General features: G+C 41.4%; 1 protein-coding gene across 1 annotated transcript in view; it reads left to right on the top strand.

Moving 5' to 3' along the window:
* Positions 1–26,747, top strand: part of pdhx (pyruvate dehydrogenase complex component X) — a 409,158-nt gene that overhangs the window by 326,363 nt on the left and 56,048 nt on the right. The window contains exon 9 of the mRNA XM_051923616.1: positions 4,596–4,754. Within this exon, the coding sequence (XP_051779576.1) occupies positions 4,596–4,754 (159 nt within the window). The remainder of the gene's footprint in view (positions 1–4,595; positions 4,755–26,747) is intronic.

Raw genomic sequence — 26,747 nt, 5'->3', positions numbered from 1 at the left:
TGTTGAATCAAGAGATCACTTAAATAGATCCTGTCAGACAAAGTGAAGGAGGCCAAAGGATCTCAAAAAGGAAGAAAGAAATTCAGGAAAAGATGAGAAACAAAGTAATTGACATCCATCAGCCTGGAAAAGGTCACAAAGCCATTTCTAAAGCTTTTGGACTCCAGCTAACCACAGTGAGAGCCATTATCCACAAATGGAGAAAGCATGGAACAGTGGTGAACCTTCCCAGGAGTCACCGGCCTACAAAAATTACCCCAAGAGTTTGGTGACGACTCATCCAAGAGGTCACAAAAGAACCCCAGAAGAACATCTAAAGAACTGCAGGCCTCCCTTGCCTCAGTGAAGGTCAGTCAGTGTTCACGACTCAACCATAAGAAAGGGACGGGGCAAAAATGGCATGCATGGCAGAGTTCCAAGGCGAAAACCACTGCTGACCCAAAAGAACATAAAGGCTCGTCTCACTTTTAGCAAAAAGACATCTTGATGATCCCCAAGACTTTTGGGAAAATATTCTGTGGACTGACGAAACAAAAGTTGAAGTTTTTGGAAGGTGTGAGTCCCGTTACATCCGGCGTAAAAGTAGCACAGCATTTTAAAACAAAGAACATCATACCAACCGTCAAACATAGTGGTTGTGGTAGTGTGATGGTCTGGGGCTGCTTTGCTGCTTCAGGACCTGGATGACTTGCTGTTGTCGTGGCGAAAAATCTTCACCAGAAGGCTTTTTACCTGAAATAAATGCTATTAGGAGACTCGGGCTAGCTAGATAGATAGATAGATAGATAGATAGATAGATAGATAGATAGATAGATAGATAGATAGATAGATAGATAGATAGATAGATAGATAGATAGATAGATATTTATTTTAGTATAGTCGGCAGGATCACAGCCTTCCATAGATAGATAGATAGATACTTTATTAATCCCAAGGGGAAATTCACATACTCCAGCAGCACCTTACAGATACAAAAAACAATATTAAATTAAAGATTGATAATAATGCAGGTAAAAACAGACAATAACTTTATATAATGTTAATGTTTACCCCCCCCCCCCCCGGGTGGAATTGAAGAGTTGCATAGTTTGGGGGAGGAACGATCTCCTCAGTCTGTCAGTGGAGCAGGACAGTGACAGCAGTACGGTTCAATGTCCAAAACTTATATATCATTTTCTTATCACTCAATTAGCTCATTCTGCACCTGGCTTTACTGTCCATTGTTTCTCTCTTGGTTTCTGTTCTGCTTATTTTGATTGGTCTAAGGCTGGGCAGATGGCTTCCTCTTACCATCTTTGGGCTTTTCTTATGTCATTTCCTGTCTTCTTCGACCTCGCTCAAATGAGCTCTTTTGCTCATCTCCTCTGACTCCCTTCTACTCCTGTCCGGCCGAACCTTCAGTTCCCATGGGAACCCTTATTATCTCCTTATTTTCCTGCCGCTGGCCCCCTCCTGGTATTTTTACTTTTCTATGCTGTTCTTATTTTCTCTAACTGGCCAATATATGGGTTTCCTTTAAGCTTTCCAAACTTTTTATATTAGTGGCCTGAAGCTTAAGCTTTAATTAAAATTAAACTATAGCATGTGCCTTTATTTAACCATTTGCTTGGCATGCTTGATTTATATTTAATTTCAGTACTTAGGTTAAATGCTAGTATTACTAATTTTCTACATATACGAGGGGGGACCCAAAAATAACCGGAATTTTGTTGTTGTTAGGTTGGTACTTGTAGTACGTGGTTGGGCCGCTAGGGCGATCTAGTTACACTCCTCACAAGTCAGTCTGCCAAGTGCCATCAGTCTGGAAGGTTGTGCTTGTGTTCAGTGAATTTTTTTGTAAAAGTAGTTTTGTGCAAGCGTCGTTTTTTTACGACGGCCGATTATCGTGAGCAACACGCAGCAGTGAAATTTTGTTTTCTTCTTGAAAAAAGTGTTGCAGAAACTATTGTTAGAAACGGTATGACAACCCTGAACCACCCACCCTACTCACCGGATTTAGCTCTGTGTGATTTCTTTTTGTTCCCTCGGATGAAAAAAAGACTTGAAAGGAAGGCGTTTTGCTGACGTCGAAGAGGTAAAACAAGAAACGACCAGAGCATTAATGGGCATTACTTCAGACGAATTTAAAAAATGTTTTGAACAATGGAACAAACTGTTAGATAAGTGTATTTCCGCCAATGGAGAGTACTTTGAAGGAGACTAATCGTAGTTTGTACAGAAAATTAAATTAAACACGTTTTAAAACTATTTCCGGTTATTTTTGGGTCCCCCCTCGTATATATAGTACATATTTTGTCATTTTCCTTGCATTACTTCACCTGACCTTGGCAGCAATGCCTTTTTGCCATCTTTGCTGATTCAATATTTCAGCTGGCCGCTTTTAGCTTCCTATCTCTGGACACAGGTGTTCTCAATCTTCTTTGCTTTATCTGTTCTTTCCCACACTAGCAGTTCTGCTGTAAGCTGAAAAAATAATGCAAAATGACTGATTTTTAGTTAACTATTTACTTGACCTATCTTACTTTCTCAACATTCTAATTTATGCTTAATCTAATGTTTTAGAAGCTTTTAATTACTTTTTATGGCTCTTTATGTTAATTTGCTATTTCTATGTTAATATAAAAAATTTTCCTTCTACACTGTGATTGATGGAACCATGAATTCTGCTTTATACTAAAAAAAATCCTGAAGGCGAATGTCCGGCCATCAGTTTGTGACCTTAAGCTGAAGCGCACTTGGGTCCTGCAGCAGGACAATGATCATCCAAAACACACCAGCAAGTCCACCTCTGAATGGCTTAAAAAAACAAAATGAAGCTTTTGGAGTGGCCGGGTCAAAGTCCGGACTTGAATCCAATTGAGATGCTGTGGCATGACCTTAAATAAGCGGTTCATGCTCGGAAAAGCCCTCCAATGTGGCTGAATTGAAACAGTTCTACAATTGAAATACCTCCACAGCGATGTGAAAGGCTCCTTGCCAGTTATCACAAACGCTTGATTGCAGTTGTTGCTGCTAAGGGTGGCACAACCAGTTATTAGGTTTAGGGGGCAATTCCTTTTTCACATAGGGCCATGTAGGTTTGGATAGTTTTTTTTCCATAATAAATACCTCCTCCCCAGTCAGACGTCTGCTTTGATCTCCCATTGCTTTCTCTTCCCCTGGACTTCCACTCCCATCATTCTTTTGCTCACATTGTCTCTCCTCATCACATGTCCACACCACTTCAACCCACCTTCCTGTCCTTTCTTAGATTTCTCTCCCGCTTTTGCTGTACCTCTGATGGTCTCATTTCTTTTACTGTCCTTCTGTGCAACTCCACACATCCACCGCCACATCCTCACTTCTTCTTCTCCTGCTGTGCTCCATTTACTGCCCATGTCTCAGCTCCATTTGTCATTGCTGCTCTTACAATCCTGACCTTTAACCTTCGCCTTAATTCCAAAATTACATTAGGGCAGCACAGTGGGTAGAGCTGCTGCTTCGTAGTGTGGAGACCTGGGTTTGCTTCCTGGGTGCTCCCTGCGTGGATTTTGCATGTTCTCCTCGTGTCTGCATGGGTTTCCTCTGGGTGCTCCAAAGACATGCAGGTTAGGTGTATTGGCGATTCTAAATTGTCCCTAGTATGTGCTTGGTGTGTGGGTGTGTGTGCCCACAGTGGGCTGGCGCCTTACCAGGAATTTGTTCCTGCCTTGCGCCCTGTGCTGGCTGGGATTGGCTCTAACAGACCCCCGTGACCCTGTGTTAGGATACAGCAGGTTGGACGATGACTGACTGACTGATTTTCCCATTAGCTGCCCTTTCACCATTTTCTTGTCATCCGCAGACATTACCAGCTTATTGATTTTATTCGTGTGCATATCATTTATGTACATTAATAATAGAAGTGGACACAGCACTGCCGCCCCCTGCAGGATATCACTCTTCACATCACCAATTCTGACGAGATTCTTTTCACTATTAGCCTCTTCTTCCTTTGTCTGAGCCAATTTTACAGACACTTCATTCTTCATTCTAAAATAACATCAAGTCGAGCTGGGGAATAACAGGAGAATTAAAGGTGGAGGGGGGTACACCTAAGACTCAAGTGTTACCATTGAGCCCCCTGGAGGTGTCGTGGGCCTATCAACAAAACACAATGGAAGGAGGGCCTCCACCTGATGACCCCAGTGAAGCACTTACCCCTTCCACATCCACCCATGGAATGATTGGCAATTACGTTATGGGATTGTAGCACCGAGTCCTATGAGCTTAGCTTAACTTTCTGTATTCTTTGTCTCAGGTCTGTTGAGTAATATTTTTATACAATACAATTAAAACTATTATTAGGAGGGAAAAACAGTTTTTAAAGGTTATTTCCATACTAAAAAAGGAAAAAATTTACCGTCACAGAGTATAACCTTGATCAGGGGAAGTGCGTCTCCACCCTTCTTTTTCTTTTTGAGTGTGGACGTCTCCTTTACTTGCTTTTTCTTTTGTCAACGGACGACTAAAACTATAATTCATTTTAATTTGTATTATATTTTTTTTATCAGTTGTATTTTTTTTATCAAGCGAGTCTCTTTTCCTTAAATGGCTTTTTTGATATTATCTTTTAGGAAATGCCTGAAGTAAATGTGACATGGCAACCTGAAGGACCTCTGCTCCTGGATACAATTCATATCTCCATTGCTGTCGCAACCGACCGGGGGCTGATTACACCCATCATACGGGATGCTGCCAGCAAAGGGGTGCAACAGATCTCGGCAGACGCTAAGGTACAGTGGGGGACGAGGAAAGATTGTTGGCAATGTCATTGCACGTATTTTTGTATTAAAACTCAAGTGTGTAAATGAAAATGTCATTATTTGAGAACACTTTATTATTAACACATTTAACAGCCAGCAGAGTGCACTTCAGTCAACTGTGAAGTTTGAGAGAGATAGATAGATAGATAGATAGATAGATAGATAGATAGATAGATAGATAGATAGATAGATAGATAGATAGATAGATAGATAGATAGATAGATAGATAGATAGATAGATAGATGTGAAAGGCACTATATAATAGATAGATAGATAGATAAATAGATAAATGTGAAAGGCACTATATAATAGATAGATAGATAAATAGATAAATGTGAAAGACACTATAGGATGGATAGATAGATAGATAGATGTGAAAGGCACTATAGGATAGATACGGTATATAGATAGATAGATAGATGTGAAAGGCACTATAGGATAGATACGGTATATAGATAGATAGATGTGAAAGGCACTATATAATAGATAGATGTGAAAGGCACTATAGGATGGATAGATAGATAGATAGATAGATAGATAGATAGATAGATAGATAGATAGATAGATAGATAGATAGATAGATAGATAGATGTGAAAGGCACTATAAAATAGATAGATAGATGTGAAAGGCACTATAGGATTTATAGATAGATATATATAGATGTGAAAGGCACTATATAATAGATAGATAGATGTGAAAGGCACTATAGGATTTATAGATAGATATATATATAGATGTGAAAGGCACTATATAATAGATAGATAGATGTGAAAGGCACTATAGGATTTATAGATAGATATATATATAGATGTGAAAGGCACTATATAATAGATAGATAGATGTGAAAGGCACTATAGGATTTATAGATAGATATATATAGATGTGAAAGGCACTATATAATAGATAGATAGATAGATAGATAGATAGATGTGAAAGGCACTATAGGATTTATAGATAGATAGATAGATAGATGTGAAAGGCACTATATAATAGATAGATAGATAGATAGATGTAAAAGGCACTATAGGATTTATAGATAGATATATATAGATGTGAAAGGCACTATATAATAGATAGATAGATGTGAAAGGCACTATAGGATTTATAGATAGATATATATATAGATGTGAAAGGCACTATATAATAGATAGATAGATGTGAAAGGCACTATAGGATTTATAGATAGATATATATATAGATGTGAAAGGCACTATAAAATAGATAGATAGATGTGAAAGGCACTATAGGATTTATAGATAGATATATATAGATGTGAAAGGCACTATATAATAGATAGATAGATGTGAAAGGCACTATAGGATTTATAGATAGATATATATATAGATGTGAAAGGCACTATATAATAGATAGATAGATGTGAAAGGCACTATAGGATTTATAGATAGATATATATATAGATGTGAAAGGCACTATATAATAGATAGATGTGAAAGGCACTATAGGATTTATAGATAGATATATATAGATGTGAAAGGCACTATATAATAGATAGATAGATGTGAAAGGCACTATAGGATTTATAGATAGATATATATATAGATGTGAAAGGCACTATATAATAGATAGATAGATGTGAAAGGCACTATAGGATTTATAGATAGATATATATAGATGTGAAAGGCACTATATAATAGATAGATAGATGTTAAAGGCACTATAGGATAGATAGATAGATAGATAGATAGATAGATAGATAGATAGATAGATAGATAGATAGATAGATAGATAGATAGATGTGAAAGGCACTATAAGATAAATAGATAGATAGATGTTAAAGGCACTATAGGATACATAGATAGATAGATAGATAGATAGATAGATAGATAGATAGATAGATAGATAGATAGATAGATAGATAGATAGATGTGAAAGGCACTATAGGATAGATAGATAGATAGATAGATAGATAGATAGATAGATAGATAGATAGATAGATAGATAGATAGATGTGAAAGGCACTATATAATAGATAGATAGATGTGAAAGGCACTATAGGATTTATAGATAGATATATATAGATGTGAAAGGCACTATATAATAGATAGATAGATGTTAAAGGCACTATAGGATGGATAGATAGATAGATGTGAAAGGCACTATAGGATAGATACAGTAGATATATATATATATATATATATATATATAGATGTGAAAGGCACTATGTAATAGATAGATAGATGTGAAAGGCACTATAGGATAGATACAGTAGATATATATATATATATATATATATATATATATATATATATATATATATATATATATATATATATGTGTGTGTGTGAAAGGCACTATATAATAGATTGATAGATATGAAAGGCACTATAAGATAGATAGATAGAAAAGGCACTATACAGGTGCATCTCAATAGCTTAGAAAATCATCGAAAAGTTAATTTATTTCAGCAATTCAATTCAAAAGTGAAACTCATATATTATATAAATTCATCACACACAGAGTGATATATTTCAGACATTTATTTCTTTTCATTTTACTGATTTTGACCTACAGGTAATGAAATCTCAAAATTCAGTATCTCAGAAAATTAGCCTGTTACATAAAACCAATTAAAAAATGATTTTTAATTATGAAATGTTGGCCTACTGAAGTCTGTCCATGTCCGTACGCACTCAGTACTTGGTCAGGGTTCCTTTTGCATGAATGACTGCATCAGTGCGGCGTGGCATGGAGTTGATCAGCCTGTGGCACTGCTGAGGTGTTATGGAAGCCCAGGATGCTTTGATCTCAGTCTTCAGCTCATCTGCATTGTTGGCTCTGGTGTCTCTCATCTTCTTCTTGATAGATTCTCTATGGGGTTTAAGTCAGGTGAGTTTACTGGCCAGTCGAGCACACTGATCCCATGGTCATTAAACCAGGCATTGGTACTTTTGGCAGTGTGTGCAAGTACCAAGTCCTGCTGGAAAATGAAATCAGCATCTCCATAAAGTTCATCAGCAGAGGAAAGCATGAAGTGCTCTAAAATTTCCTGGTAGACGGCTGGCTGCGCTGACTTTGAACTTGATAAAACACAGTGGACCAACACCAGAAGATGACATGGCCCCCCAAAATCATCACTGACTGTGGAAACTTCACACTGGACCTCAAGCAACTTGGATTCTGTGCCTCTCCACTCTTCCTCCAGACTCTGAGACCTTGATTTCCAAATAAAATGCAAAATTGACTTTCATCTGAAAAGAGGACTTTGGACCACTGAGCTGTTAACAGTCCAGTCTGTTATCTCCTAATCCCAGGTAAGACACTTCTGACGTTGTCTCTGGTTGACACAAGGATTGCTGTGACAGTTGTAGCCCACGTCCCGGATGCACACGTCTGTGTGTGGTGGCACATGAAGTACTGACTCCAGCCACAGTCCACTCCTTGGGAATCTCCCCCAAATTCTTGACTGGGCTGTGCTTCATAATCCCCTCAAGGCTGCGGTTATCCCTGTTGCTTGTGCACCTTTTTCTGCTGTCCCATTTTTTCTTTCCATTAATATTCTTGGATACAGCACTCTGTGAACAGCCATCCTCTTCAGCAATGACCTTTTGTGGCTTCCCCTCTTTGCGGAGGGAGGGTGTCAATGACTGAAGTCAGCAGTCTGATTGTGTGGCCTACTGAAGTAGACTGAGAGACCATTTAAAGGCTCAGGACCCCTTTGCAGGTGTTTTCAGTTCATTAGCTGAGTGGAGTGGGACACCACGAGTCTACAATATCGAACTTAGTCATAATATTCTAATTTTCTGAGATACTGAATTTTGAGTTTTCATTAATTATAAGCCATAATTAGCCAAATGAAAAGAAATAAATGCTTGAAATGTACCACTCTGTGTGTCATGAATTTATATAATATATGAGTTTCACTTTTTTGAATTGAATTACTGAAATAAATTAACTTTTCGATGATATTCTAATTTATTGAAATGCACCTGTATAACAGATATATGGAGAGGAAAGGCACTATATAATAAATAGATGGAGAGGAAAGGCACTATATAATAGATGAATAGATAGATAATAAAAACACTATTTTAGATTGATAAAAATGAAAGGCACTGTATAATAGACAGATACTAATTTTAGTGTAGTCGGCAGGATCACAACATTATATAGATACAGTAAAACCTTGGATTGCGATTAACTTGGTCTGCGAGTGTTTTGTAAGATGAGCTAAAATTTTTCATACATTTTAACTTGATGAACAAGCAAGGTCTTGCAATACGAGTAGTACATATACGCTTGGTCTGCTGAGTGTCACATGATCACACCTGAGCTGATGGTGGTTCTCTCTCTCGCTGAGGGGTTGTGGGTAATCGTCTCCCCTGCTTGTATAGTCAACATTTATACGGCGTATACTGTTTACTATAGCATTGTGACCACGTGTGTGTGTGTGTGTGTGTGTGTGTGTGTGTGTGTGTGTGTGTGTGTGTGTGTGTGTGACATGTGAGTCCCTGTCTTGCACCCTAAAACACGAAGCCGAGTCTCAGTACTTTAGCAAAACCAGCTTTTATTCAGCGTGAAATACACCAGCAAGTCCACCTCTGAACGGCTTAAAAAAAACAAAATGAAGGCTTTGGAGTGGCCAAGTCAAAGACCGGATTTGAATCCAATTGAGATGCTGTGGTATGACCTTAAATAAGCGGTTCATGCTCGGAAAAACTTAACTTTTCGATGATATTCTAATTTATTGAGATGCACCTGTATAACAGATATATGGAGAGGAAAGGCACTATATAATAAATAGATGGAGAGGAAAGGCACTATATAATAGATGAATAGATAGATAATAAAAACACTATTTTAGATTGATAAAAATGAAAGGCACTGTATAATAGACAGATACTAATTTTAGTGTAGTCGGCAGGATCACAACATTATATAGATACAGTAATTGAAACAGTTCTGCAAAGAAGAGTGGTCAGAAATCCCTCCACAGCGATGTGAAAGACTCCTTGCCAGTTATCACAAACGTGTGATTGCAGTTGTGGCTGCTAAGGGTGGAAAAACCAGTTATTAGGTTTAGGGGGCAATTCCTTTTTCACATAGGGCCATGTAGGTTTGGATAGTTTTTTTTTCCCATAATAAATACCTCCTCCCCAGTCAGACCTCTGCTTTGATCTCCCATTGTTTTTTCTTCCCCTGGACTTCCACTCCCATCATTCTTTTGCTCACATTGTCTCTCCTCATCACATGTCCACACCACTTCAACTCACCTTCCTGTCCTTTCTTAGATTTCTCTCCCGCTTTCGCTGTACCTCTGATGGTCTCATTTCTTTTTCTGTCCTTTTGTGCAACTCCACACATCCACCTCCACATCCTCACTTCTTCTTCTCCTGCTGTGCTCCATTTATACTATTAAAACGAGCTAAAATTTGTAATACATTTTAACTTGATAAACGAGCGAGGTCTTGCAATACGAGTAGTACATATACGCTTTATCTGCTGAGCGTCACGTGATCACAACTGAGCTGATGGTTCTTCTCTCTCTCGCTGCGGGATTGTGGGTAATCGTCTCTCCTGCTCGTATAGTCAGCATTCGTATGAGCGTATGCTGTTTACTATAGCATTGTGACCATGTGTGTGTATGTGTGTGACATGTGAGTCCCTGTCTTGCACCCTAAAACACAAAGCTGAGTCGCAGTACTTTAGCAAAACCAGCTTTTATTCAGCGTGAAACAGGAACAGCAGGGTTATATATTGTAGCGAGACCTGCCACTCTCCTATACAAAGACACAGCAATCAGGCAGGGTTGGGGCCAAGTAATTCTGTGCCCTTGCATTTATAACGTTCCGCGCATCACCCATGGGCGACAGGCGCTTATAGTGTGACTGAGTTCTTTTTGGATTCGCTTTTACGGCGAACTGCTACAGCGGTGGGAGCCTGCGGTTGATTCGGGATGCTCTGCCGTGTGTCGTCCCGTTGGGTGGAATCCCAAAAGAGTTTAGAAACCTTACAGTGCGTAAAGCATTTTATTTTATTTTATTTTGTTTCCGAGTGTAGTAACTCTTCACGCAAAAGCAGCTGTCATTGGATGGGCTCCTTGTTAAAGTCGCATAAAAAGAAGAAAGCAGGGATTCCGTTAGTTAGAGTGAAAGTCGTCCTGCACAATAACCCTCCTCCTCCTCCATTCTCTCGTCTCCCTTACACCAGTCATGATTCTTTTCAAAGGTAAAGTGCAGGTTAATTTGTTTTATGTATTTTTACGTTATGTTTTGTATTGATCATTTTTATATGAATATATTTGGTTTGTGGAACGAATCATCTGAGTTTCCGTTACTTCTTATGGAGAAATTCGCTTTTGATTGATTGATTGATTGATTGATTGATTGATTGATTGATTGATTGATTGATTGATTATTAATCCCAAGGGGAAATTCACAATATATTTGAGTGCTTTGGACTGCGAGCACATTTCTGGAACAAATTACGCTGGCAATCCAAGGCACCACTGTAGTTAGATAGATAACTACAAGAGATGCGGATTTCAGTGCTCAAAACACCCGAATCAACAAATCTGCTTAATGATACCAATAAGAGGCACAGATGAGTCTCCTGACTGCACAAATAAATGAATAACTAAAGAAATGTGCCATTACTAATTGGATATTATAAATATGCCATTCCAGAAGCATGTTGTATATCCGCAGAGCACACTGCTTAACTAAACTCGACTTGCTGCTGTTATGTCACATAGTCAAAAATGACCGTAAGACACAGCACTTCTCAACCGCGTGGAGTCCCAGTACCTACGGTGGTCTACGTGTCTGTCGCCGCGCTCATTACAACGTGCAGATTAATCCTGAAGCTTCAGTTCCTTTGTGCTTCTGAACTCCTGAATGGATGACTGCCATTTTAGCTGTTGATTTTCTCTCGGCGTCAAGTCTTCTGTTCCGTATGTTTTACTCTCTCCCTGAAACCCCAAACCCCTTCATCATTTGTCTAATGCCTGTTTTATCTCTTCATCATCTGAAAGGGATCATGGCAGAAAAAAAAAAACAAGAAAGGCATCCTCTTTAATAAAACCCCTGTGTACGTCCAGTGTCTGTGTGTGTGTGTGTGTCTTCTGGTGAAGTGTGCATGCGCGGGGCATGGTGAGATGCTTCAAAGGCCACCTGACGCGTCACACAAGACAGAGAGGGAGGGACCTATAAAATATCGCGCAGAAGATCCAATCGGATTTTCGGTAAATGAGGTAAGACCTAAAACAGAAAACACGAAAAATCCAATGGGGTACTGAGACGCGGAGACCAGCTTCCCCATTGTTGTGCAAGTGTTCACTCTGAGGATGTCAGATTTGCGATTAAGAAGCTTGACCCGGTAAAGTGTAATGTAAAAGTAGATTTATTTTCGCGCACATTATATCAGTTGCTGGGGAGAATCTGCTGATTGCCCACAGTTGTGACAGGAAATTAAACGCATATTACAGACAGCAAAGCCAGGATTACTGTCAGAGAAAATTATAGGCATTTTACGGAAAAAATGTAATGAGGTAAAAGGTCCCTTGCCATTTAATATAGACTGTACCTACTAATGTTTATGGATTGCTGTTCTAGCGCCCGTTATTGTAACGGGCTTAATGTCTAGTATTTTTATAAATGAACACATAGGATTCCACACATTGCTTGATCTGGAAACAAATGAATGGCAGTGCTGCCCGTTTGTGTCAGTTTCTTGGTCTTCGTCACGATTTTTGTTCAAATTTAACACAAGTTCTTTATCAGCCTTTGACAGTCAGAGGTTTTGACCGTGCCGTTATATGTTAATTACATCGAAGAGAAGGTGGAGGGCCTGGTGTATGGGGGGGTGGTATTGGGGGCAGTGGTCCCCCTTGGAGTGTCATACACGCTGCTGTAAGTCTACTGTGAGGACGTTTGCTTCAGCAAAGCAGTGTGTTTTTTAGATAGGCTGCCTATTAAAACCGGACATTTTGATTTTCTTCTGTTATTTATCCAGTCACACAAGTAAGCCCGCGATTCGCTAGCGAATCGGAAATCCAAGAATGGCAATCAGTTTCTGTTCCGTCCGATATTTGGATGGATGACATATCATGGATGGTGGGTGCGTCTGGGGAAATGTCATTTAATTACATAAGCATATCTGTACTAAAGCGGTTTCGTTTTGTGGAGACGTGATTCCGTTGCCTTTGCTGACACCGACTGCTGGCAGAGTGGAGCACAGCAAGTTCAGTTTACAGGTTGTGGTGTTCGTGTGCCAGCCACTGAGTCTGGGCAGCCACTGGGTTAGAGTCTGTGACCGTTATGTGATCTTTATTACTGGCACAGTGGATTAGAGCAAGTGTAGTGAACAGGTTGTGTTGTTTGGGCGCCACGTACTGACTCTGGGAAGCCGCCGCGTTTTGGGAAGTCGCTGCATTTGACTCTGGACTCTGGGGCAGGCGCCAAACTGAATGACCGTTATGTGATGTATATTACTGGCACAGTGGATTAGAGCAAGTCTAGTTTACAGGTGGTGTTGTCTGGGCGCTTACAGGTTGTGTTGTTTGGGCGCCACCTACTGACTCTGGGAAGCCGCCGCGTTTTGGAAAGTCGCTGCGTTTGACTCTGGACTCTGGGGCAGGCGCCAAGGCCGCAGTGCGCATGCGCCTCGGTGCGTCCGCCGTGCATATATTAACTGTGGTTTAGTAAGGTAGATAGCCTGAAATCAGGACTATCCCAATGTGACAATGCGGGTTCACTCCAGGTTTTCCCATGCAGCTTCAGGGAGCTCTCTTGAACCCGACACTGAGCTTGGCAGTGAGGCATAACAATGAAACAAGGGGATGGTGTACAAGTGACAAGTGCTTTTATTAAAACCAACAAAACAAAACAGTGTCCAAATAAATAAAGTGCAGTGTCTCCCAAATATCCATAAATAAATAATCCATAAAAACGAGTGATGAGTGGAGATTAAAATCCAATAGAAAAACTCTTTAAAAAGCAACGAAGTTAAAACAGTGGCTGGAAGCTGTCTCTTTTTTTAAAAAACCCGATGCCTTCTCCGTTCAACTGGCGGCTCCCCTGCTTCTCCCATCCGGGCCCTGCAACAGGGGAGTCACCCTATCAGCAGGTGCAGCTGACCTTACTTCTGTCCGGTTGCCTTCCGTCCCCTGGCTTCGTACAGCTACCTTACCGGACCGAGACTTGGGTTCTCCAACGGCCAGGTCGCTCACATCCTAAGTCTCCTCGACTCCCATTACATTGCGTGGGGGATCATCCATACTGCCGGTCACTCCAGCTCTGAGAAATCATTCAGAAGGAGCGACCACTTCCAACTGCCCCTCCTCTAGTGTCGGCCACACACTACTCATGAGGGGCTCTCCATTCCAGCTGCCTGCATTTACCAGCAAAACTGCTCTCTTGCTCGCTCCTGCACCGGCTTTCAACGCCTCCAGCCTTCTTCTTCCCTTAACCAACGTCCATTACTTTCCTGTTCCTCTCCTCCCTACTAGCCACCTCACACTTCTATATATTACGGGGACGTGGAACAGCTGTGGCAATCAGCAGCTCCCAGGAACAATTACGGATGCGAACGACTCCTCACCTGTGCACTTAAGCGAGAATCGCCCACATCACGAATCAGCCCGGGAACCGATCCACCACACTTACCATGCCCCCTCTATAAGCCGAGAGTGCGGCGATTATTTATTTTAAAAACTGGCCCTTTTGACATGAGCTGTGGACCCGCTATACCACACCCTGTCACCGGGTCATCTGGCCACTCTAGTGAAACATAATCGGTTTAATCTGCAGAGCTGCGAGGCTGGTTTAGTGTAAGGTAAATACTGAGACAATGTTTACTTCATTCATATCTCGATAACCGTTTGTTTTCCTTGACTGTATTTTATCATTTTTACGGTTGGGAACACCATATAACATACCTGTTACGACTTATAGCGTCGAGTACTGATGTACTGGTGCTCTTCTGCTTGCACTCAAGCCTCTGGGAAGGCATCACAAAGCAGAAACGGTTTTCTGATAAGTCAAGTGAGGCGCACGAGGAAACATCTGTTATCGATGAAGGAATGCCACGTCCCACGTGTGTTCAGGTAGCCGGTGACGGCAACTTCCAAACCTGCGACGCAGTCGTTAAATTGTAATGAGGATCTGTTTGCCGTCAGCAGTGGTTAACGGAGATGAAATAAGGAGAAAGGAGACAAAATGGTTAGAAAATCGAAACAGTGAAGTAATTTGTAGTTGTTGTCACGTAGTACGTTTCTCTCTTTTAAGTCTGACGGGTTTTTAAATTCGCCAATGCTTTTCGAAGGGAGATTTTGAAAATTTAAAACTTCGTGCAGCACAATCTGTTGGAGATTTCTCAATGAAAATTGAACTGCCTCGACTAGAGGTCTGCACAGGCCCAAAATTAAAGCCCTGACCTGAGACCCTGTGACCCGACTGGAGCTGCAGTTGAAGTCGGACGTTTCCACACACTTTAAAACTCAACTTTATAAGCCCTCCACCAATTTTATACTAACAAACTATAAATTTGGCATCTCGTTTAAGACATCCACTTTGTGCAGGGCAAAAGTCATTTTTCCCTAACGATGTTCACAGACCTCAGCGTATTTCACTTGTACACGGCCACATAAATGGGTTACTCGAGGAGAAATCTACGTGTGTTTTCCTGATTTGTCAGAGGCCAATAACCCAGCTTCTCTAACCAGAATAAAGGTTCACGGGTGTGGACTGTAGGGGGCGCTTCACCTCCCTAAATTTGACTCAGGCAGTCTCACACACTGATATAAAAATGAATAAAGAGTTTTTATTCTTGGGAAACCCTTCTCAGGCAAGCGTTTCCCATGCCACAGACAAAGTATACGGCAGTCAATACTTTGTCTCTGTCTCCTCCACTCCTCCACACAAGTGTTGTCCTCTGGCTCCCTAAATGAAGGCTGTGGGGGCCGCCTTTATGTTGTACCCGAGAGTATTTCCAGTGGCCTGTTTAACATGGTATGGAAGCCCAACAAAGTAAGGCTCTGCGTGCCCCTCAGCACCCACGGGACCCAACAGGGCAGAGTCGGCAAACTCCAAGTCCCATCATGCCCTGTGGGAATCCGAGGCACCGCTGCAACCCAGGGGGGCTGCCATCTAACGATCCGAGGGAGATAATGCTCTGCATACTCTCCACCAAACACCAGTACTTCCACTATGAAGGTGTCCCAGCCAAGTAAGGATGCCGGCCGTCCCTCACGTGTGCCATTTTAGAAACCAAGTTTCTGTGAATAACTGGATTATTGGAGCACAAGGAAATGCACCGATTGTGTTGTGCAGTGCCAGACAGAAGGAATTGGAGAGGAATTGGGAAGAATGGAGAAGGGTTTTGGAAGATGGAGGGTTAAAGATAAATAGGAGGAAGAAGAAGACCGAATATGTGACGTTTAATGAAGACCAGGAGTCAGAAGTTAGCCTCCAGGGGGAGCTCTTGATCTTGGATCAGTGGTAGCCCAGGATAGACAATTAGATGCAGAAGTAACCCATTGTGTGCAGTGTGGATGGAACAATTGGAAGAAGGTAGCTGGAGTATCGTGTGATCAGAGAATTAATGCAAAGGTTAAAGGGTCAGGTTTTGAAGAGCAGCAATTGACATATGGAGCGGACACATGGGTAGTAAATGGAGCACAGCAGGAGAAGAAGAAGTGAGCATGTGGAGGTGGATGTGTGGAGTTACACAAAAGGACGGAAGAAGAAATGAGACCATCAGAGGTACAGCAAAAATGGGAGAGAAATCTAAGAAAGGACATGAAAGGAGCTTGAAGTGGTGTGGACATGTGATGGGGAGAGAAAATGAAGATGTGAGCAAAAGAATGATGGGAGTGGAAGTCCAGGGGAAGAGAAAGCGAATGGAGGCCAAAGCGGAAGGTGAATGGATAAAGTAAAAGAAGATCTGAAGGTAAAGAGGCCTGACTGGCGAGGGGGTGCAGGACCGAGATGTTCGGAGAAGGTTGATAAAGCTCAGCAACCCCCATGTAGAAGTGGGGAAGGATGAAGAAGATGTTTTTATCCAAAGAGACTTACAGAAGGGGTCTAGTTAATCGAGTACACATCACTCTGGGGGGCTGTTCTGAAACAGTTTTATTAAATATTGTGAATCCTGGTGATGCCCTTGACCATGGAAACCTCTGGGCAGCCAGGCACATGGCAGCTTCCATTGATAAATTTAAAAAGAATGAAGAATAGAAGTATTTGTTCTAATTAAGTTATTGCCACAATGTTAAGAATAGAGTCCTGCACTGACTTATGGCTCCATTTCAGACTGTATGTCAGTCACGAAGTATACAGGTCATTGCATCTGAGGGTCTCTGGGTGTTGTGCGGGACACTGGTAGGCATCCTTTAACTGCCAGTACAGAGTGGCACAAACCGATTTTCAGGTCTCAGGGTCCATGTAAGGCAGTGTTTCTCAACTTACCGTGTTGTGACTTGTAGCCTCCGGTCGGTTGCCATCATTCGTTCGTGAATGGGTTGAATAAGACATTGTACTGCCACCCCAATTACCACCAATGGGTTGCCTAATACATTGTACTGCCACCCCGGTTACCACCAATGGGTTGCTGTCATTGGTTTGCGAGAGGGTCGCTATATGCTTCCCCGTTTCTAAGTGAGCTTGTTTCACCAAGGCGGACCCCCAATCGCTCTCATTTCACCAGGGAGGCTGTTTGCAGTTGATTTGCTAGTGGCTCATCCATGCACTGGGTTACGAGACCATAAAGGTTAAGAAACGCTCATGTGAAAGAAGGCGGTGCAGGCTGAATGCAATTCCCACAAGTGGCGCCAATTAAAACAAACCTTAACAGGCCCTCCAAGAGTCAAAGTATACGAGACCCTGTGAAATAATAACGGTAATAATAAGATTCATTACTGCGACTGGTTTGGGCATTCTCTAGAATTTACTTTCCTGTGCCCCCCCCCCCCCAAACGTAAGTGCGAATCGCCTTAACTCGGCTCCTGACTGTAGATGCATAAAGTCAAATAAACTTTCTCTTTTCTCCTCCAAATAAAAGGAGATTATTTTTTTTAAAACCTTAATTATTACATGCAAGCAAATGGGGAATTCTGAAGTGTTTCCAAAGTTAATGGATCTGGAGGAGACGATGAAACTGCCATGGTGGTCTCTGTAAACACCAAACAGCAGCTCACAGGTGACTAATGGATGACATGCAAAAGAAAATCGAATTTGAATCTCGGCTTGGAATGAAAGCTCCGCAGAAACAGAGGACGACTCAGGTAGCCACATTTTAACGGATGCTCAGGATATCAGGTTGTCATCTCACCGACGTCAAATCTCGTCTGTCATGAACTGAAGTGCGTTTCTATGAACACCTTGGACATTTGTATTGCTATTCCAGCTGCAGTACACATCAGGGACGGGGTGTGAGAATTATGTGCTAAACTTTCACATATTATCACCCCTGTTCATTTTGGAAGTGCTTCCATTCCAAGGGGATTCTCGCACTGAGTTTGTTCTTCACCTCCTGGGGGGTCCGACGATGCGGCAGTTTGAGCGGGTGGAGTAATAGCTCTTTCTGTGTTTGAATAATGTCATCCAAAAGAGGAGAAATCCAGCTGTGAACTAACAGCAGCAGACCTTTTTAATAAGAAGGAACTGCCAGAAGCAGGGAGTATCAGATTACAAGCTCAGGTTTCCAAGGATAAAAAGCAACCCGTTCACATGCTCAGCTGCTCTTAATCTTCTACACAGGATTTATTTTGATTATAACATCCACTGGCTTGGCTTGGGGCACAAATTCTGCTTTATACTTGAAAATCATTGGTTAAGTCCTAATGCTAGTTTGATATTTGTAGACCTTGGCCTGTTCAGCGTTAACGTTTGAAGTGCACCCACTTTTGGAATGTGTTCTGTAATGCATGCAGTAATAAATATGTATTGCAATTTTATTTCCAACAGTTGGCGCATCACAAATATTTGTAGTAATACAATGCATTGCATTTTTATTTCCAACAGATGGCGCATCACAAACATTTGTAGTAATACAATGCGTTGCATTTTTATTTCCAACAGATGGCGCATCACAAACATTTGTAGTAATACAATGCATTGCATTTTTATTTCCAACAGATGGCGCATCACAAACGTAGTACAGTAATCCCTCGCTACTTCGCGGTTCACTTTTCGCGGATTCACCACTTCGCGGGTTTTTAAATACAAGTGATTGCTCGCCTATCGCGGAAGTTATGTTCCAGACCCATCAGCAACAGGAGAAAATTTGCGATATAGAAAGACCATATAAATAAACATTTTTATAGTTTAAGCCTTAAAATACCCATCCCACATGCTTTAAACACATGTAAACTTATAAAACACACTTTGTTAACACATATGATACGTGGATGTCGGGCTAAGGATATGAGTAACATCTCACTATTATAAAACATTTTAACTTCACGCAAGACAAGACAGTGAGACAGGAAAATTGGTGATATAGAGGCTTTTAAATTATTGACACGCAGAGCGACAAGCAGCACAAAGCCAGCACAAAGTCCACTTCTCCTTAGCGTTCATTCAGCTCCCCACCCCCTTGACAATGCGAAGTGGCAGGAGCGTACTGCGCTTCCGGGGAGGGGGGGTTTGAGCGAAGGTGCGTTCAGCTCTCACACACCCACACACACACACACACACACTCCTCGCACAGAGCGACAAGCAGGCATTTTGGCAGAAGCAGCACAAAGTCCATTTCTGCTCAGCGTGAGTTCAGCTGCCCCCCCTCACAAAGCGAGTGCAGACACATTGACGTCTGATCACTGCGTGCAGTGTGCAGTGTTGGTCTGAGGTGTTTAAGAATGTAGAAAGTGTTTAAGAGCATAGGAAGTGTTTATAAGAGCGTGGGAAAGGTTAACAAGAGAGTGAGAAAGGTTTATAAGAGTGTGGGAAGGGTTTATAAAGCCTTAAAATATGTATAAATAATAAAATAAATATAGGTCGCTACTTCGTGGATTTTCACCTATCGCGGGGGGCTCTGGAACGTAACCCCCGCGATAGGTGAGGGATTACTGTAATACAATGCGGTGCATTTTTATTTCCAACAGATGGCGCATCACAAACATTTGTAGTAATACAATGCGTTGCATTTTTATTTACAACAGATGGCGCATCACAAACATTTGTAGTAGTACAATGCGTTGCATTTTTATTTGCAACAGATGGCGCATCACAAACATTTGTAGTAATACAATGCGTTGCAATTTTATTTCCAACAGATGGCGCATCACAAACGTAGTAATACATCCATCCATCCATCCATTTTCCAACCCGCTGAATCCGAACACAGGGTCACGGGGGTCTGCTGGAGCCAATCCCAGCCAACACAGGGCACAAGGCAGGAACCAATCCCGGGCAGGGTGCCAACCCACCGCAGTAGTAATACAATGTGTTGCATTTTTATTTCCAACAGATGGCGCATCACAGACATTTGTAGTAATACAATACATTGCATTTTTATTTGCAACAGATGGCGCATCACAAACATTTGTAGTAATACAATGCGTTGCATTTTTATTTCCTTCAGATGGCGAATCACAAATATTTGTAGTAATACAATGCATTGCAATTTTATTTTCAGCAGATGGCACATCACAAACATTTGTAGTAATACAATGCGTTGCATTTTTATTTCCTTCAGATGGCGAATCACAAATATTTGTAGTAATACAATGCATTGCAATTTTATTTTCAGCAGATGGCACATCACAAACATTTGTAGTAATACAATACATTGCATTTTTATTTGCAACAGATGGCGCATCACAAACATTTGTAGTAATACAATGCGTTGCATTTTTATTTCCTTCAGATGGCGAATCACAAATATTTGTAGTAATACAATGCATTGCAATTTTATTTTCAGCAGATGGCACATCACAAACATTTGTAGTAATACAATGCGTTGCATTTTTGTTTCCAACAGATCACGCATCAAAAACATTTGTAGAAATACAATGCGTTGCATTTTTATTTCCTTCAGATGGCGCATCACAAATATTTGTAGTAATACAATGTATTACATTCTTATTTCCAATACATGCCGAATCACAAGCATTTGTAGTAATGCAGTGCATTGCATCTTTATTTCCAACAGATGGTGCATCACCAACATTTATAGTAAAGTGCATCGCATTTTTTATTCCAACAGATGGCACATCCCAACCATTAATACAGCTTGTATAAATCCCATACCAAATGGCATATAACAGACTTATATCAACAGGGAGGACATACAGATATGCACACAGATACTTGTTATTTTACTAAGGTGGATTATTTAATGAGGGCAATATGACTTTTTGGGGTTTGTTTTGACGACTACTGATATTATTAAACTAATTATGCTTCATTTTCAATGTATATTGTTATTTTAAGCAGAATTGAGGGTAATCTTCTTGGAACCAGGGAATGCTTACATTTTTTTTCCATTTAAAATAGCTGTGAATAGTTATTTGCCTTACAAAAATGAATCTTTCAAAGAGGGTTTCAGGAACAGATAAGCTTCCCAACGAGGGGGAGGCCTTTACTTCAATATTCATTGAAATGTAGTTAAATTATTACAAAAAAAGAATAAATACGACAAATGGAAATAATAGTTATAATATTGTAATATTGCACTTATCTCATGCAAAGAGAAGAAGGAAAGTGTCTGTCGTCATTGTACAGAATGCTGAGAGCCCATTTGGAGGTGTACAGCAGGAGCCCACCCAACTCATTTGAAAACAAAGAGGGGTTTTATCTTTTTGGTTTATTCCTGACTGCCAAGCCATCTGTGTGGGATATGTTTTCGTGTTCCCAAAGCCATTAAACTCAGTTTGTTAATTCCCTTAAATACTTTCCCAAACTTTACAAAAAGTGGTCTCAAGCTTGTTTGCAGATAAACAAAAGATTTGCATTGACGCGGATTATACATAGCTGTCTAGCAGACGCACACTAACACACAGACAGATTATCTATCTATCTATCTATCTATCTATCTATCTATCTATCTATCTATCTATCTATCTATCTATCTATCTATCTATCTATCTATAGTCATATGAAAAAGTTTGTGACCCCCTCTCAGCCTTCATAATAATTGACTCTCCTTTCAACAATAAAGATAACAGTGGTATGTCTTTCATTTCCTAGGAACATCTGAGTACTGCGGTGTTTTCTGAACAAAGATTTTTAGTGACGCAGTATTTAGTTGTATGAAATGAAATCAAATGTGAAAAACTGGCTGTGCACAAATGTGGGTCCCCTTGTCATTGTGCTGATTTGAATGCCTGTCACTGCTCAATGCTGATGACTTGGTGTGATGAGCTCGTTACGCCTTGAACTTCATAGACAGGTGTGTCCAATCATGAGATATAAAGGGATTTAAGGTGGTCAATTGCAAGTTGTGCTTCCTTCCCTTTGACTCTCCTCTGAAGAGTAACAGCATGGGATCCTCAAAGCAACTCTCCAAAGATCTGAAAACAAAGATTGTTTTGTCTCCTGGTTTAGGGGAAGGCTACAAAAAGCCATCTCAGAGGTTTAAACTGTCAGTTTCAACTGTAAGGAATGGAATCAGGAAATGGAAGGCCACAGGCACAGTTGCTGTTAAACCCAGCAGGTCTGGCAGGCCAAGAAAATACAGGAGCGGCATATGAGCAGGATTGTGAGAATGGTGACAGACAACCCACAGATCACCTCCAAAGACCTGCAAGAACATCTTGCTGCAGATGGTGTATCTGTACATCGTTCTACAATTCAGTGCATCTGTATGGCAGGGTGATGAAAAAGAAGCCCTTTCTGCACTCACGCCACAAACAGAGTCGCTTGTTGTATGCCAATGCTCATTTAGACAAGCCAGATTCATTTGGGAACAAAGTGCTTTGGACTGATGAGACAAAAATGGAGTTATGTGGTCAGAACAAAAAGCACTTTGCATGGCGGAAGAAGAACACCGCATTCCAAGAAGAACACCTGCTACCTACTGTCAAATTTGGTGGAGGTTCCATCATGCTGTGGGGCTGTGTGGCCAGTTCAGGGACTGGGGCCCTTGTTAAAGTTGAGGGTCAGATGAATTCAACCCAATATCAACAAACTCTTCAGGATAATGTTCAAGCATCAGTCACAAAGTTGAAGTTACACAGGGGTTGGATATTCCAACAAGACAATGACCCAAAACACAGTTGGAAATCTACAAAGGCATTCATGCAGAGGGAGAAGTCCAATGTTCTGTAATGGCCGTCACAGTCCCCTGACTTGATTATCATCAACAATCTATGGGATGTCTTGAAGCAGGCTGTCCATCAAATTGAACTGAACTGGAGAGATTTTGTATGAAGAATGGTGAACAATACCTTCATCCAGAATCAGACACTCATCAGAGGCTATAGGAGGACAGCGTCTAGAGGACAAAAGGAGGCTCAACTAAGTATTGATGTCATATCTCTGTTGGGGGGCCCACATTTATGCACCTGTCTAATTTTGTTATGATGCATATTGCATATTTTCTGTTAATCCAATAAACTTAATGTCACTGCTGAAATCCTACTGTGTCCATAAGGCATGTCAGATATTAAAAGTATCTATCTATCTATCTATCTATCTATCTATCTATCTATCTATCTATCTATCTATCTATCTATCTATCTATCTATTATATAGTGCCTTTCATATTTATCTACCCCTCTGTTATCAGATGAAGTTGAGGGCAACTGCAGCTCAGCCACTTGGCTTGAAATGTTGACGGGGCTTTGGTGAACCTGAATGTCTCCATCCCCATGAATTTCTGCCTGGTGTGCCACGAAGGCCTAGCAGAATGGGCAGTGCCCACTTTTGTCGTACATAACTTGAGACTTGAAGGTCAGGACTTAACTCGAGACTGGCATGTGTAGGGCTGATTGTTCTGTGGAAACACAAAATTAGCCTCTGGAAAAAAAATACACGAAAATAGGTGAAAAGTGACGACCTGGGAGGCTCTTTATTTCTCTGACAGTTGCTGTCTTTTATTTCTTTTCTTTTTTCTTACGGTTATAACTCACAGAAAGGCCCATTTGATTTTCATTTTCAAAAGTAGCGTGTTGCTCTTCCACAGTTCAGGGCTCAGCTTCTGCCAAGCGGCTCCGTACATCAAGCGGGCGGCTGAGTGAATTAAGCAACGTGCTGGCCGGCCGCCAAGGGTCTGTCATTTATTTTTTCATTATTCACCTTGGATTTCCTGTAGCCTTCAGTGAGAAGAATGAGACTGTTGCTTTTTTTAGCATTAAGACTTGATAAAGTCGGCCTTCAAGGCAAATACGCGGGCTAAGCGGACTCTTTTGTTTAAACCTTATTTGAATGAAGGCCCCCGAACAAAGAAACTCCGCTGCTGAGTGCCTGCCAGTGAAATCGTAAGCACCAGTAAAGAAACACTCCCACCACATTGACATGCCCCCTTTAGACTTCTCTGGAAATCATTAGAAGTACAGCACGCTGTTCAAACACGAGCGCCACATGCTCCTGCTACTGTTTGAAGGGAATCTGCAGACCAGCATCCTCAGCAGACATGGCGTCTTTCTCCGAGTGCTCCACTTCTTCTTCTTGTTTAGGCTGCTCCCGTTAGGGGTTGCCACAGCTGATCATCTTCTTCCATACCTTTCTGTCCTCATCATCTTGTTCTGTTACACCATCACCTGCATGTCCTCTTTCACCACATCCATAAACCTTCTCTTAGGCCTTCGTCTTCTCCTCTTCCCTGGCAGCTCCATCCTTAGCATCCTTCTCCCAATATACCCAGCATCTCTCCTCTACACATGTCCAAACCAACACAATCTCGCCTCTCTGACTTTGTCTCCCCACCGTCCAACCTGAGCTGACCCTCTAATGTCCTCATTTCTAATCCTGTCCATCCTCGTCACACTCAGTGCAAATCTTAGCATCTTTAACTCTGCCACCTCCAACTCTGTCTCCTGTGCCACCGTCTCCAGCCCATATAACATAGCTGGTCTCAGTACCGTCCTGTAGGCCTTCACTTTCACTCTTGCTGATAACCGTCTGTCACAAATCACTCCTGACACTCTTCTCCACCCACTCCACCCTGCCTGCACTCTCCTCTTCACCTCTCTTCCACAATCCCCATTACTCTGTCCTGTTGATCCCAAGTATTTAAACTCATCTATCTTCTCCAACTCAACTCCCGTCATCCTCACCATTCCTCTGACCTCCCTCTCATTCACACACATGTATTCTGTCTTATTCTTACTGATCTTCATTCCTCTCATATCTCCACCTCTCCAGGGTCTCCTCAACCTGCTCCCTACTATCACTACAGATCACAATGTCATCAGCAAACATCACAGTCCACAGGGACTCCTGTCTAATCTCGTCTGTCAGCCTGTCCATCACCATTGCAAATAAGAAAGGCCTCAGAGCCGATCCCTGATGTAATCCCACCTTCATCACACCTACCACAGACCTCACCACTGTCACACTTCCCTCGTACATATCCTGTACAACTCTTACAAACTTCTCTGCCACTCCCGACTTCCTCATACAATACCACATCTCCTCTCAGTCACCCTGTCATGTGCTTTCTCCAGGTCCACAAAGACGCAATGTAACTCCTTCTGGCCTTCTCTATACATCAACATCCTCAGAGCAAACATCTCATCTGTGGTGCTCTTTCTTGGCATGAAACCACACTGCTGCTCACTAATCATCACCTCACTTCTTAACTGAGCTTCCACTACTCTCTCCCATAACTTCATGCTGTCGCTCATCAATTTTATCCCCCTGTAGTTACTCCAGTCCTGCACGTCCCCCTTATTCTTAAATATCGACACCAGTACACTTCTTCTCCACTCCTCAGGCATCCTCTCACTTTCCAAGATTCCATTAAACAATCTGGTTAAAAACTCCACTGCCATCTCTCCTAAACACCTCCATGCTTCCATAGGTATGCCATCTGGACCAACGGCCTTTCCATTCTTCATCCTCTTCATCGCTGTCCTTACTTCCTCCTTGCTAATCCATTGCACTTCCTGATTCACTATCTCCACATCATCCAACCTTCACTAAAGCACTCAAATACTGAATTGGACTTCACTTAAGACTTGCTTACCTCGGCCACTTGGGTTGAAGCTGTTGTCCCATAAGGTGAGGTGGCCATCAGATAAGGGGTTGACATTCACAAACACCTTTGGTGGCTGCTTTGGGTCTGCCAGTCCTGTGCCCGTCGGAGTTTCCAAGTTCTTTTGGATGGCATAGGAAACTGGAATTACTGGTATCTTGATTTTGTTTGCCGTTTCTCTACAGGAAAGACCTCCACTTCTAATGGTTACAGTGGTCCGTCTCTCCTCCTAAGTGTCGTTTCTCTCACCATTTTGAAAGTAGCATACGGTGCAGTATTGTCCGAATAATGCTTTGGGGGTGTAGGCACCAGTGGTGGGCAGTAATCCATTTCCCAGTGATATGTTACTGTAATATTATTACTGTAGCTGCATTTACAAAAAGTTCTGCAGCTTTTAGTTTGCTTCAAATAATCCCACGGACACAATATCTTTGTGTTTAAAAGTTTTAGTAAAACATCAAAATAAAATAGTTCACAAAGAAAATTAGAGGAAAAATTGGAATTAAAGAAAGGACCAGTTCTTGCTTAAGAAAAGTTCTGCTTACGGCTTATAGATCTTGGTTCATTTCTGTAAGTTTGTACCTGACGCATGTTAAGCACAGTCAGACCACTGTGTGCCATCTTCTATTTGCAAATAAATAGCTAACAGTCCAATAGCAGTGAGACAATTTCCTTACTGGCTTCATTAACACTCGGGTCTACCCAGCATCCAGCTCAGCCAATACAGTGCATCTAGAAAGTATTCCCAGCGCATCACTTTGTCCACATTTTGTTATGTTACAGCCTTATTCCAAAATGGATTAAATTCTTTTTTTCCTCAGAATTCTACACACAACACCCCATAATGACAACGTGAAAAAAGTTTA

The sequence above is a fragment of the Erpetoichthys calabaricus genome, chromosome 2 (genome assembly GCF_900747795.2).
Source record: "Erpetoichthys calabaricus chromosome 2, fErpCal1.3, whole genome shotgun sequence".
Lineage (NCBI taxonomy): Eukaryota > Metazoa > Chordata > Cladistia > Polypteriformes > Polypteridae > Erpetoichthys > Erpetoichthys calabaricus.
This window is presented reverse-complemented; position numbering and strand designations above follow the sequence as displayed.